At 41.5% G+C, this 15854-nt stretch overlaps 1 protein-coding gene across 1 annotated transcript; it reads left to right on the top strand.

Annotated features, from left to right (window-relative positions):
* Window positions 1-712: 712 nt before the first annotated feature.
* Window positions 713-1404, top strand: LOC100613361 (protein FAM27D1). The gene is given in 2 exon segments (XM_024352087.2): window positions 713-1207; window positions 1210-1404. Coding segments are annotated over 2 exon segments (690 nt in total).
* The last annotated feature ends 14450 nt before the right edge of the window (window positions 1405-15854 follow it).

The raw sequence follows: 15854 nt of genomic DNA, 5'->3' as shown, positions 1-15854 counted from the left end.
CCAATAACAGATTCTACAAAAGAAGTGTTTCATAGCTACTCTATCAAAAGAAACTTTCCAATCTGTGAGTTGAATGCACACATCACAAAGAAGTTTCTGAGAATGCTTCTGTCTAGTTTTTATGTGAAGATATTTCCTTTTCCACCATAGGCATCAAAGCACTCCAAATATCCACTTGCAGATACTACAAAAAGACTGTTTCAAAACTACCCTGTCAAAAGGAAGGTTCAACTCTGTGAGTTGAATGCACACATCACAAAGAAGTTTCAGAGAATGCTTCTGTCTATTTTTTATATGAAGATATTTCTTTTTCCACCATAGGCCTCAAATCGCCCCAAATATCCAGTTGCAGATTCTACAAAAGGAGAGTTTCAAAACTTCCCAAATCAAGCAGAAACAGGTTTGGAGAGAGAAATAATCATGGCATGGATATCCAGGAAGTGTCTCCCTGACGGACTGGGAGGTCATCTTCTTTGAAGACATTTGGCCAGAGCGAGAGGCATCCAGGTCCCTGAGAAACAGGGGAGGCACAGCAAGAGGGAGGATGGAGCAGAGGCCAGAGCCCAGAGCCCAGGCAGGATACAGCACCATACCACCACCACGGGCCTAAGGGGTGGGGTTCCAAAAGGGTGGCTTGTCCAGAGAGGCCAGCGTTCCAGTGACAGGGATTGCTGCCATCTCCCATTCCCGGCTTCCTCTTCCAGACTGTATCATGGTGTGGCTTCATTTCTCAGAGAAAAGCCGTGAAAAGATACAACCATCTTCTCTGATGTGGGTCTGCTCCTCTCCTGCAGGACAAAGAGCTCCTATGGGGCTTTGTCCTTGGCTGCAGTGTGATCATCTTGATCCTAGAAAAGAGGCCGCTCACGAGGGGATGAGATTTCAATTGCTCCGGGACCGACGCGTCTCCTCACATGGGCCAGGCCTTCACACTCCCAAAGCAGATCTTCGGCGGCAAAGACGATTGACAACCGGCCTCACGACCCAGGCAGAGACGCAGAAAAAGGCTCACCAAAGGCAGGCCGACATGTGAGAAATCGCTCTGTGGTGCACAGGGCGCATTCGGCCAAAGACACACACGCACACGGGCACACACACACAAACCGACAGAGAGAGGGAAAGAAACACACAGAGACCAAGAGACAAAGAGAGAAGAGAGAATGGGAGTTACACACACACACACTCTCACACACACACACACACACAAAGACACACACACACACAAAGACACACACAGATTCATACAGCAGAGGCATTGAAAAACACACCCCCAGGCAAACCCTGAGGCTGCGGGGTTCTGCTCTCGGGGAGAATGACCCTCGGGTGAGAGAGCAGCCACAGAGGGCTCCTGCTCTGCCAATCCTCAGGGACCGGTTTCTAAGACAACCGTGGGAAGCACTTTGACAGGAGAAGCCGCTTGCCTCTGGAGCATGCACATTGGCTGGGCTGACTCGCTCTCTGCTCCTGGCAGTCAGGCTGCGTCCCCTTTAATTAAGTCCACCGCTGCACGGTGGCAGCGAGTCTCCTGCTGCAGCTGCAGCGAAGGCTGGATCCGCGGTCCAGTTGGGGGTGGCGTTTGAGAGGTGACCGCCAGGGTCCTGTCCCAGCGCGAAACCCACAGGAGTCCTGTCCTCAGGACCTCCTTGAGCCGACTCCCACCAAGGGAGGGAGAGCTTCAGGACGCCTGCTGGGTTCTCGGGACTCCCCTTCAGATCCGATTTTGGCCCCTTCCGAGTGAGATAGGATGGGCTCACCACACCTGATGTGGCAGGCAGGGCCTCGCTGCAGCACAGATCGATCCCATGGGTCTTAAGGCGTGTTGTCAGCTGAAAATTCACTGATCCATCAGCCCTCTGCCTCCCTCCTCCTTTGAAAGAGCAGTGTGTCCCACTTCTGAAAGCTCTGGGCCTCTGGAAAGCTGAGAGTGCTTTATAAGACACGTGCAAACAGGATCAGGGGTGAATCCGAGGTGGAGACCATGTGGCCAGGCATGGTATTGGTGTATCCCAGAGCAGATGGTGTGATTGTGTGTCACCGGAGGCATATGGGGCGACAGTGAAACAAACGGTGGTGTTCATGCTTGTGCCCGGTGGACAGTGCACATTTGGCTTAATGCTGAAATGAGTTAAGACTTAGGGGGACTGTTGGGAAGGCTTAATAAGTTTTGAAATGTGAGGAAATGAGATTTGGAGAGGACATGAGATTTGGAGGGGCCAGGAGTGGAAAAATATGGTTTGACTATGTCCCTACCCGCATCTCAACTTGAATTGTATTGCTCAGAATTCCCACGTGTTCGGGGAGGGAACCAGGGGGAGGTAGTTGAATCTTTGAGGCCGGTCTTTCCCGTGCTATTCTTGTGATAGTAGATAAATCTCACAAGGTCTGATGGGATTATTAGGGGTTTCGTCTTTTGCTTCTTTTGCCTCCTTTTCATATTCTCTTGCCACTGCCATGTAAGAAGTGCTGTTCAACCGCTGCCATAACTCTGAGGCCTCCTCAACCATGTGAAACCCTAAATCCAATTAAGCCTCATTTTCTTCCCTGTCTCAGGTATGTCTTTATCACCAGTGTGAATGTGGACTAATACATTTGGTATTGTCAAACTTCTTAATAATTGTGGGGAGAATAGATGTGTAGTATCTTGGCATTTTCCTGATTACTAATGAGTTGAGAATTTTTTGTACATTTTGCGGGCTTTCTCTTTTGTGAAATCCGTATTGATGTCTTTTCCCAATTTTCTGTTGGGTTGCTATTTTTAAAATTAATTCCTAGGAGCTCCTTATACTTAGTTGATCTGATTTGAATCTTTCATAGGTTTTAGATACTGCAAATATCTTCTAATTTATAGTTTATCTTTTCACTTTTTTACTTTTATTTTTAAATTTCTTTTTCTTTTCTTTTCTTTTTTTTTTTTTTGAAACAGAGTCTAGCTCTGTTATTCAGGCTGGAGTGCAGTGGCTCACTGCAACCTCCACCTCCTGGGTTCAGATGATTCTCGTGCCTCAGCTTCCCAAGTAGCTGGGATTACAGGTGTCTGCCACTAAGGCCAAGCTAATTTCTTGTATTTTTAGGAGAGATGGGGTTTCACCATGTTGGCCAGCCTGGTCTCAAACTCCTGACCTCAGGTGATGTACTGTCGGGATTACAGGATTGAGACACCGTGCACAGCCTATCTCTCCACTTTTTGATGTAAAAAGTTCTTAATTTTGTGTTAGTCAAAATGTCTAATCTTTTTTAATGGTTAAATGGCTTTTTGTGTCTCATTCACTTACATTTTCTACTAAAAGTTTTAAAGTTTTCTTTCTGACATGTAAGTCTGTGGTCCTCTGGAATTTAATGTTTGTATATAGAGTGAGGCAGGAATATAATTTCATTTTGTTCCCTATATCAATAACCATTATTTTTCTATTCCATTTATTGAAAAGTCCTTTCTTTCTTTGCTGAACTGCCATGTCACCTACATCACATATCAAAGATTAAATTTGTGGAGATTTGTTTGGGAACTCTCTATTCTGTTTCATTAGTCACTTTGTCAGTGAAGACCACACTGTCTTAATTGCTGTAGCTTTATAAAAGTTCTGATATTTGCCAGCACAAATCTTTCCTCTTCTTCAATAATGGCTTTGATATTCTTGGCCCCTTCCCTTTTCCATATATATATATATAAAATATATATATCTAATATATATCTATATTATTATATATAATATATATATATTAGATATATATATTTTATATATATATGTATATATTTATATAGAGAGAGAGAGACAGGGTCTCACTTTGTTGCCCAGGCTTGAGGACTGGTGCAATCGTAGCTCACTGCAGACTTGAACTGCTGGGCTCAAGAACTCCTCCTACCTCAGCCTCCCAAGTAACTGGGACTCGAATGCATGCACCACCTCATCCAGCTAATTTTAAAAAAAATATTATTTCTTGTAACGAAGGGGATCTTGCTATGCTGCCCAGGCTGGTCTCAAACTTTTGGCCTCAAGCAATCCTCCCACCTCAAGCTCCCAAAGTGCTGGGATCACAAGAGTGAGCCACCACACCTGGCTCCATTTTCCATATTTTAAGACCATTTTTTAAAAGCTGCTCAAGACTGCTTTTTTCTCTTGGTGCTACTGGCAACTCCCTTACTTAGCTTTGGAAATACTCTTAATGAAGAAAATCTAAAGAGTTGAAAAATAAAATGTTATTCCTTTTCTTCCAATTGCAAAAGAGCAGACAGCCTCCTGAATTATAAAGCTAGTTTTGATAAATTGGTGAACTGAGAGCATACACAGTATTATTAATTCTGTTCTAATTTCTGCTTCACTGTGGAGTGTCTTCATATAGTCTTAAAAGATTATTGCTATGAAATATTCTTATACATGTAACACATAACCTCTACAATTCTGCAGTTGTACCTGGCTGTCTTACCTAATAATCAATTGCTTTGCTTCATAATATTTAAATTGGCATCTTTATTTTCCAAAATGCATAAATACTAGTAAAGATTTTTAGTTAAGCCAGAAGAAAGTAGACTTTATTTACTAACATAACTTATATGTAAAGTTTTAATAAATCTCCCTGCATCTTTTCTTTTGCATCATAACAACCACTGAAAATAATATTTCTATAGCAGTTGGGGGTAAATGGACAATGACTTTTGTGGCCAGAGGTGAATGGCCCAGGGGCTCCTGCACTGCAGGTTCCACTGAGCCTGCCACACAGCTGAGGACATCGGTATTTCCACACACCTACAGTGCACGCTGTCCCAGAACACAGATCTGATGCTCTCCTATATTCAAATGGGGAGTTGAGAGTATTGTCATTGTAATTAAATTAATAAATACCTATTTATGCACTGTTAAAATCTGCTTGGATTTGTGTCCCTTCACAAAACAAATTGCTTAAATGAAACCACAGAGTTAACATAAATGAGTACATTTGCTTCTATCAGATGCTCTTTTAAATGGAATTAGAATCTAATTGGAAATGTCAATTAAAAGTTTAAATATTCAACTCAATTACATTTAGATTTTTGTTTTGTTTTGTTTTGAGACGGAGTTTAGCTCTTGTCACCCAGGCTGGAATGCAATGGCTCAATCTCAGATCACTGCAAGCACCTTCTCCCAGGTTCAAGCAATTCTCTTGCCTCAACCTCCTGAGTAGCTGGGATTACAGGTGCCTGCCACCATGCCTGGCTAATTTTTGTTTTTCAGTAGAGATGGGGTTTCACCATGTTGGCCAGGCTGGTCTTGAACTCCTGACCTCACGTGATCCACCCACCTTGGCCTCCCAAAGTGCTGGGATTACAGGTGTGAGCCACCGTGCTTGGCCTTTTTAGATTATTTTACTTTATTTTAGTTACTTATTTTTATGACTTTATTGTTATAAAAAAGCTAGCTTTTTAAAAAAATCAATCAATATAACAAAGAACCCAGAAGATGATCAACAAGCATTCCCACCTCCATGATCTGGAAATAACTGTCATCAATCCAAAAGCTGACACATGGTGGATCCCTTTGCACCAGTTCCCAGTACAAAGTAACCCCTTGCTTGTAGAAAACATTATTATTGTCATTAGTATTTTAGAGATGTAATTTGAGTCTTGTAGCCCAGGCTGGAGTGTAATGGTCCAATCTCAGCTCACTGCAACCTCTGCCTCCCAGGATCAAAGTATTCTCCTGCCTCAGCCTCCCAAGCAGCTGGGATTACAGGCACGCACCACCATGGCCTGCTAATTTTTTGTACTTTTAGTAGAGACAGGGTTTCACCATGTTGGCCAGGCTGGTCTCGAACTCCTGACCTCAGGTGATCCACTTGCATCAACCTTCCAAAGCGTTGGGATTACAGGCATGACCCACCACACCTGGACTAGAAAACACTATTCAATAGTAAACAGTAGCAGTATGCTTGGGGGTTTTAGGATTGTTTATTTTCAAATCTCTAGAAAACTTCAATACATTACCTTAGGCTATAATCCCAGGGCAGAGTCTCATCTGTTAATAGGGGGCTGGTCTAAGGGTCCTTCCAGCTCTCAGATTAATGGTTTCCCATGTTGAACTGCTCCCTGCCACCCATCCGTCCTTGGTTTTGTTTGTTTGTTTGTTTGTTTTTACAGAGACAAGGTCTCACTATATTGCCCAGGCTGGTCTACAACTCCTGGCCTCAAGCAATCCTTCTGCCTTGGCCTCCCAAAATGTTGGAGTTACAGATGTGAGCCTTTGTGCTCAGCCCATTCTTGGCTGTTCAAATGTGGAGGTAAATTGTAGATGCTAAGTTTACCTCCAGGTCAGAAGGGACAGATGCCCCAGGGCTGAATCATAACCCTAACCAGGCCTCCCACTGCATGAAGACCTTATTTTCTGAAGCTTAAACCTGGACAAAGGTCTGACCAGTAGCACTGTGTTCATGAATGCCAGGTCAACAATTTAAAACTAGGACTATCCAGAAGAACCTGGTAGATGCAGGTGCAGTCTGCAGTCCAATGATCAGCCACGAAAACAGGCTACCTGTTCTTTCTCTTTACCATGGAGTCCTTGATGTAAAAATCGATGACACTTTCTTGCTTCTGGTGTGCTTCCCTTTCTTCTTCATTTTCCGTAAGTAGTTTTCTCCATCCCACCTCCCAACAGGCCACAGTCAATTCAGGACATTTTAACCATGAAAATCAGTCTACATAACACGAATTTAGAGACCAGGAAGGGTGGCTCACGTCTCTGGGAGGCTGAAGTGGGAGAATGGCTTGAGCTTAGGAGTTTGAGACCAGCCTGGGCAACATGGTGAAACCCTGTCTCTAACCAAAAATAAATGAATAAAAAAAATAAGCCATGTATGGTGGTGCATGCTACTAGTCCAGCTACTCAGGAGGCTGAGGTGGGAGGATTGCTTGAGTCAAGGAGGTCAAGTCTGAAGTGGGCCAAGATCTTGCCACTGCAATCCAGCCTGGGCAACAGAGTGAGACCTTATCTCAAGAAAAAAAAAAAAGATTTAAAGGACAGACTGACTCTCTTATTACAAGCCAATGCTCATTTGCCATTCCATAAATCCTAGGGCACCTCTTAAGAATTACGCTAAATCTGCTCTACCCGTGCTCTATAAATGGATTCACTATTTTAGATGCCAATAAAAACATTCATGATTCCCAGAGGAAGTAAAAATAGCAGCATTAATGGGAGTTTGGAAGAAGTTGATTCTAACCCCCATAAATGACTTTGAGGGGTTCAAGACTTTAGCAGAGGAAGTAATCACAGATGTGGTGAAGATAGCAAGAGAACTAGTATTAAAAGTGGAGGGTGAAGATGTGAGTGAATTGTTGCAATCTTTTTTTGAGATGGAGTTTTGCTCTTGTTGCCCAGGCTGGAGTGCAATGGTGCAATCTCAGCTCACTGCAACCTCCACCTCCTGGGTTCAAGCGATTCTCCTGCCTCAGCCCCCCGAGTAGCTGGTATTGTAGGCATGTGCCACAACACCTGGCTAATTTTGTATTTTTAGTAGAGACGGAGTTTCACCATATTGGTCAGGCTGGTCTCGAACTCCCAACGTCAGATGATCCACCTGCTTCAGCCTACAAAAGTGCTGGGATTACAGGCATGAGCCACCGCACCTGGTTAGATTGCTGCAATCATAATGGATGAGGAGTTGCTCATTAAGAATGAGCAAAGAAAGTGGTTTCTTGGGATGGAATCTACTCCTGGTGAAGATGCCATGAACATTGTGGAAAGAACAACAAAGGACTTAGAATATCCCATAAACTTAGTTGACAGAGGAGTGGCAGGGTTTGAGAGGATTGTTTCCAGTTTTGATACAAATTCTACTGTGGGTAAAATGCTACCAAACGGCGTAGCATACTACAGTGAAATCTTTTGTGAAAGCAAGAGTCAGTCAACGCGGCAAACTTCACTGTCATGTTATTTTAAGAAATTGCCACACCCTCTCCAGCCCTCAGCAACCATCACTCTGATCAGTCAGCAGCTATGAACACTGAGACAAAACCACCCACCAGCAAAATGCTTATGACTTGCTGAAGGCCCAGATGATGGTTACCATTTTTTGGCAATCAAGTATTTTCAAAATAAGGTATATACATTATATTTTAGACATAATGCTATTGCACACTTAATTAACTACAGTAGTTTAAACACAACTTTTTTTTTTTTTGAGATGGAGTCTCACTCTGTTGCCCAGGTTGGAGTGCAGTGGTGTGATCTTGTCTCACTGCAAACTCTGCTTCCCAGGTTGAAACAATTCTCCTGCCTCAGCCTCTTGAGTAGCTAGGAATACAGGCGCTCACCACCATTTTTGTATTTTCACAGGGTTTCCCCATGTTGGCCAGGCTGGTCTAGAACTTCTGACCTCTGGTGATCCACCCGCCTCAGCCTCCCAATGTGCTGGGATTACAGGCGTGAGCCACCATGCCTGGCAACATAACTTTTATATGCACCAGAAAGCAAAAAATTTCTTATGACTCGCAAAAAATTTCATGTGACTTGCTCTATTGTGATATTCGCCTTATTGTGGTGACCTAGAACCAAACCTGCAATATCTCCAAGGTGTGCCTGTACCCCTGAAAGCAGAGCTGGAGTAAATACTTGGGTGTGGATGATTTATTTGGGAAGTGATTCCAAGAAGCAAGGGTGAGATGTGGGAAGAGTGAGCCAGGCAAGAAAAAAAAGCCAAAATAATAGAATGCCATTGAGGCTGCTCCCATGGCCTTTTTTTATGCGGGAACTTCCGAGAGGCTCTGGAAAGTTATCCAGGACTGTCCACCTGAAACTTGAGCCTCGAGCATTTGCCCACCTGTCCCACACTGGTTGAGGCCTTCCCTGAGGCTGTTGACCTGCAAGTGTTTCTGGGCTGTATTTGTGCTTAGGCGAAATCCTACAATAGTGGAGATGTCCCAGGGCAGAAAGTGTAGCTTGAGTTTGCTGGCAGCACAAGGGAAGCCTGTGCTTCCATGGAACTCCCCACGGTGGCTGAGACTGAAAGAAATGTGCTCTGAGAAGACTTGACGCAGTCGTCATTGCACGAAGGAATCATAGCCATCGATCTTGGCAAGAGGACCCCCGCCCTGAATCCTGCGCTTGAGAAGGTGCCTCTCTGGCCCTCCACTGACTGTACCCCGGCCCACACAGAGCTCTCACCCTCTCTTCTAGGGCACACGCTGGGCACTCAGGCCCCTGGCCAAATGTACCTGAGCCCGCATGGCCTCTTCCCTGGGTCCATTTCAAAGTGAAAACTGTGCTTGTCCAAATGGTGCCCAAGGCTCTGCTGTCTGAAGGGGTGAGAATTGTGGATGGAGCTTGCATGGGGCCTAGGGAGTCCAAGGCTTCTCAAGTAAGGACAGGGCTAGCTATGATGAAAGAAAAAAAATAGCCTGGGGCTGAGGATCAGCTCTCCCTTTACTACCACATTCCTGTGCAGAGCACCAAGAACTCAGAGAATTCTACACTCAACTTTGACCTTGTGGGTTATTATGGCGGTATAGTTATTGAAGTAGAAGAATAGAACATATTTAGCTATTTTTAGCTTCATTTATAATTCATAATTATTTAGGCATAATGCAAATATGGGCTGGAATTCATGTTCTGATTTTTGTGGCCTTGAGCTAAGGGAAAGGGACCCAGGAAATGGGCTTTATGTGCTTGGATGGCTTCATGGAATCCCCAAATTCATTAGCTTCTGTGATGACTCAAGATTGTTGCTAAAATCCACTTTGTATTATCTTTAAAAACCAAGGGATATTATGTAGCTCAGAGGTTAGAAGGCACTTGACTCAAAATATCTATGAACCAAAGGATATAAATGACTAAGAGCAGGAGGATCATTACCTGAAGGGGTGGAGGGTTGATCTCAGGATATGACCTGTGAAATCCTTCCTGCTGGCTCAGTGCTGACTGAATGTGGGGCAGGAGAGCCCCAGGAGCAACACATATCTGGGATAGGAGGGAATGCTGGGAGGAAGGAAAGAGAAATAGGCCCTTTTTGTTTTTATTGATACATGACAATTATAATTATTTCTAGGGTTCATGTGATATTTTGATACATGCATACAGTGTGCACTGATCAAATCAAGACAATTTGCATATCCATCACCTCAAATATTTATCATTTATTTGTGTTAGGAAAATTCCACATCTTTCCTCTAGCCATTTTGAAATGTATAATAAGTTATTGTTAACGATCATCACCCTACTGTGCTATTGAACACTAGAACTTCTTCTGTTCCTTCCATCTAATTATATTTTTGTGCCCATTAACCAACTTCTGGGAAGGGTAAAAGAGTGGGTGGATGAAAAGGGCCCTTCTTAAGGCAAAGAAAATCTTACAAGAAGGGAAGACATCTTAGAAGGAAAAATAAAATGGTGGACCATGGACTTAGAGTAGGGACTGCAGAAATTGAATGGCAAAGAAAAAACCAACTTAGCGATGTGAAAGTAAATCTCAATGTCATTCCTTTCACAGGTCCAATGTTTGATATTCTTTTGGGAAGCTGGATATGAAGTAGGAATCTTTCTTTGAGTCATATATTTTCATGATTATGATTATTACTGAATAATAGCTGACAATTATTGAGAGCAATTATTGAGGACAATTATTGAGCTTTGACAAGATCTTTTAAAAGGCCTTTATATATGTTTTATCCACTTCTAACTGTTAGATATTCTTATTATTCCCATTTTGTAGATGAGGGATGCACAGGCATAAAGCCTAAGTGGAGGCAGAGAGCAGCTAAGTAACCTGACCATGGCCCAACAGCAAACAAATGATGGGGCCACATGCAAATCCAGGCAGAACCCTTCTATTATATGAAGCTCAATGTTTTCTTGTTTGCATCTTGTTATGAATACACCTATTTGCAAAGGGGTTTTGAAGCTACATTAAAACATTATGTGGTAGTGTGCAGTGGCTGATGCCTATAATCCCAGCATTTTGGGAGACCAAAGTGGGCAGATCGCCTGAGCTCAGGAGTTTGAGACCAGCCTGGCCAACTTGGTGAAACCCTGTGTCCATTAAAAATAAAAAAAAAAAAATTAGTCGGGCATGTTAGTGTGCACCTGTAAACCCAGCTACTCTGGAGGCTGAGGCAGGAGAATCGCTTGAACCCGGGAGAGGAAGGTTGCAGTAAGCCGAGATCGTGCCCCCACACTCCAGCCTGGGTGACAGAGTGAGACTCTGTCTCTAAATAAAAAATAAATAATAAGTTTGAATTTTGAGCTCCTGACCATGTCCCTAGATTGTACTCATATGTATTTTGATGTCTTCTAAGATTTATTCTTAGTGCGTTTTTTAAGTTAAAGTATTTACTGAGCATCTACTGTACATCACGTGCTGAGATAGGCATCAGTGGTGCAGGGGACATATGGCACAGTCTCTGCCCTGAAGTAACTTTCACTCACCACATATACTTATTAGGACACCGATACATGTGTGAATATAAGATATTAGGATAGACATTGCAACAAATAATTATTTACTGTAAACCTATTTCATAGGATTTTAATCTTAAAGTACTTTCACCCTATTTCCAAAAAAAAAAAGTATTGCATAACTTTAAAGGGATTCTTAGTTTGAAATCACCATATGAACTGCAGTAGCATCTACTGGTGAAATACTGCTTTGTATCTATTAGAAAAGTCCAAACAATTGGGAGATAACTGCATTATTAGAGCGGTAAAAGTTATTGTCTAGAAATCTCAGAAAAGAAGAAGTTCTACAGTAGATGAATAAGATGACATCTAAACTGTTCTCTTAAGCTACTGAAGTTCTGTGGATATCTCACAGCACAAAGTTCAAGTGTATGCCCACAAATCCTCATGCCACAAGATGTGACACCTTTCCAATCTCTTTTTGCAAAAGTTTCCAATTCTGTCTCTTGTAAGAGTACTTTTTATACCAACATATTCAGGATTTTGTGGTGCACGCAAAGACAAGATGGGAAGGGGGCTTCCATTTGTTGATGCCAGCTGCTCTATGGACCAGGCCCAGCCCATGCATCCTTGTTGGTTCTTTTATCCCTACATCAGCCATAGCCCATAGGCATTAACCTCCATTGTACAGATGAAGAAATTGAAACTCTAAGAGAATATGCAATTTACCCAGAGTCATGCAGCTTGTGTATGTAAGAGTTGGAATGAAAATCCAATCTGAGAATGCAGTAAACTATCGCAAGAACAAAAAACCAAACACCACATATTCTCACTCATAGGTGACAATTGAACAATGAGAACACATGGACACAGGCAGGGGAACATCACACTCTAGGGACTGTTGTGGGGTGGGGGGAGGGGGGCTGGATAGCATTGGGAGATATACCTAATGCTAGATGACGAGTTAGCGGGTGCAGCACACCAGCATGGCACCTGTATACTTATGTATCTAACCTGCACATTGTGAACATGTACCCTAAAACTTAAAGTATAATAATAAAAAAAGAACAAAAAAAGAAAATCCAATCTGAGTCTCGAGTCCCCTTCCACAATATGGTTTCCATTTCATTTTGCAATCACCTTAGCTGGGATATATGTCTTCCCTAAAAGATAGTAAGTAGGAATACTTGTCTCTATACCTTAACCTAACATCCATGGGCTTCGTTTTTGTATTTGGAGGTGTCATGACATTATAATAATTTGATTTTATTTGAATAGTGAGTATTATACTACTCAGTCTAGAGATCTGTGACATCCCAGTCTAAACTGGTTGATAGCAATAAAGCGTCTTCAAGGAGACAAGTATGAGTAATAAGGTAGAAATAAGTTGAATTTCTATGGAGTTGCTACTTCTGAATTTAAAGCTAGCTGAGGTTAAGTAGATATTCAAAAAGATCGCTATAATCCTCACTTGAATAATATAAACATTTATTATTTTTTACATATTTATTTATTTATGGAACAAAGATGTAATTTGAAAACAGAATATTTGCAAATTGTATTAAAATATATTAAAAACAAAATACATTATGACACAATAGAGTTGTTCACAGTAACTCAGTGTTAGTTTAAAATGTGAAATTCAATCAATATAATTCACCATAGAACATAGAGTGTATGTCAGTATAATATATGTCAAAATTGGAAAGAAGTAAATTTATCTTTGTTTTTTAGTAAGATGAGATTAAAATTTTAGGGAATTTCAACTTTCATTTTAGATTCCAGTGGGTACCTGTGCAGGTTTATTACATGAGTGTACTGTGTGATGCTGAGATTTGGGGTATGAATGAAGGTGTGAGTGCCTGTCTTGAATTTGCACCCAGAGCAATCTCCCCTGATCAGCAGAGGGTAAACTAACTTGAATTACACTTGAATTTCTTAGGAGAGCAGGTCACAAAGGGCAAATTGTGGTCCAGACACAAAAGTGTCCAATGGTCTAAAATGAGCCTGCCATATCACTGAGGGTACAGGTTTTAACACAAGTACATTTCAGAAAGGGGTCAAACCCTTGTTTAAAGATAAATGTAAGCTGGCTGTGGAGGCACACGTCTATAATTCCAGCTACTCAGGAGGCTGAGGCAGAAGGATCCCTTGAGTTCAGGAGTTTAAGACCAGCCTGGACAACATAGGAAGATCCCATCTCAATTTTTAAAAATGAGAAAAAAATAGATAAACTTAAGCATATTAACATTTTAAAGAGTTTCTTAAGCAAACAGAGATTCACGGATCAGCCAGCTCCAAACTGAAAGTGGTTGGAGGATCTACTGGAGGCGTTTGTAGGGAAGGCTTTTATAGGGTGAATGTAGAAGTAGAGTAGAGCAATTATTTGTTTGGCAAAAATTTGGGCAGTTGCATTATTTGAACTATCCTGGTGGTAGGTCTCTCATTACACAGCTAATACTCAGTGGGCCACTTGGTGGACTAAGGTTGTTTCATTTTGTCTATGTACGAACCCAGGCCATGGGAGCTGTCTCAGCCTAATGCTCTCCCATTACATTATTTTACACCTCTCTGTATCAGGGTAAGCGGGGATCTTCCCCACGAGGCTTCTTACCACCCTGTTTCCCTCAAAAATGTTTCATCAAAAATGAAACTGTCCCTTTTGCCTCTGTAGGCTATCTTCCGAACAGGGCTTTCCTAATATTCTTAGCTCATCTTATTTTATCTTATCCTCTTCTCTGTACCTTGTTTACATGCTTCTGGAACACTTGTGTGTCTTGCACCCATCCCCTGCATTATTCAGGCAATCCTAAAAGAAGACCACTAGGATGGATTCATAGAGAACTGCTGGCATATTGAGCCCTCTCTCCTTGTATCTGGAACTTTCATAATTACCTTTGTTCTCCAGACCAGTTTTGCAATTATCTTCATTCTCCACTTCAAAATACATTTACCTCTGACAGAAGCTGAGCACATAAAAGGGACCTTGTCCAGTGGTATATATGAGGCAGGAGACATGATATAGTTAAAATTATAAACTAAAAGCTTTCTGACACCAAAAGCATAAGTAACAAAAGAAAAAAATAAGTAAATTGGACTTCACCAAAATTTAAAACTTTTGTGCAATCAGAGGACAACTGGCAGAATGGAAGAAAATATTTCAAATAATATCTTTGATAAGGGATCAATATGCAGAATATATAAAGAATTCCTACAACTCAACAATAAATAAACAACCCAATTAAAAAGTAGGCAAAGGACTTACATAGAAAATTTCCCAAAAAAGATATACAAGTGGCCATCAAGCACATGAAAGATGCTCAACATGACTGATTACTAAGGAAATGCAAATCAAAACCATAGTAAGATATCACTTCATACACATGAGGATGGCAATCATCAAAAAAGCAGGGAATAACAAGTGTTGGTGAGGATGTAACCAAGTCGAAACTCTTGTACATTGCCGGTGGACTCTACAGCAGTATAGTCAGGGTGGAAAAGAGTACAGTGGTTCCTAAATTAAAATTAAATGGCTGGGCTCAGTGGCTCGTGCCTGTTATCCCAGCACTTTAGGACACCGAGGTGGCCAGATCATGAGGTCAGGAGTTAAAGACAAGCCTGACCAATGTGTTGAAACCCTGTCTCAACTAAAAATACAAAAATTAGCTGGGAGTGGTGCTGCGTGCCTGTAATCCCAGCTACTCAGGAGGCTGAGGCAGCAGAATCACTTGAATCTGGGAGGTGGAGGTGGCAGTGAGCCAAGAGAGTCAGACTCCATCTCAAAAATAAATAAATAAATAAATAAATACAAATGAAACATAGAATTACTATATCAATTAGCAAGTCCACTTCTGGGTTTAAACCCACAAAAATTGAAAGCAGGGATTTCAACAGATATTTGTAAATTCATGTGTATAGCAACATTATTCATGATAGCCAAAAGGTAGAAGCATTCATTGGCAGAGGAATGGATAAACAAAATGTGGTACAGATATACAGTGGAACATTACTTAGCCTTAAAAAGGGACATTCTGTGGAATGTGGTTTGAAAACCACTTCTGTAAGGTGTTGTGTAAATGTACAAAATCCAAACCACGGTAATAACCTCAAAATATAAAATTTAACTTATAATATTAAGACCCTGATAAATTTCACTCTCTGCTTCATAGCAAATAATTTGTTTTGAATGCAGATATATTTTGTTAAGTAGAAGACTGTGCACTAAAATACAGTCCTTAAACAAAAATCCTATGTATAAAACCACATATTTTCTATTGATTTGCATTTTTTACATGTAAAAATGGATTTACATTTCTATGTGTAAAATGCCAGACTCAAAATACTTTTACTGCTATGATTCCATGTCTTATTTACTGAGGAGGCAAACCATACTAACCCAGAATCAGGGTTTTGTGACCATCCATTTTAAATATAATTGCCTCTAATATTTCTAAGTCCCTGTTCTGCAACCCTGTGGCTCTTTTAAATTTGAAAAAC

Source organism: Pan troglodytes, chromosome 21 (assembly GCF_028858775.2).
Source record: "Pan troglodytes isolate AG18354 chromosome 21, NHGRI_mPanTro3-v2.0_pri, whole genome shotgun sequence".
Lineage (NCBI taxonomy): Eukaryota > Metazoa > Chordata > Mammalia > Primates > Hominidae > Pan > Pan troglodytes.
The sequence above is the reverse complement of the archived record's forward strand: the minus strand, read 5'-3'. Positions and strand labels throughout refer to the sequence as shown.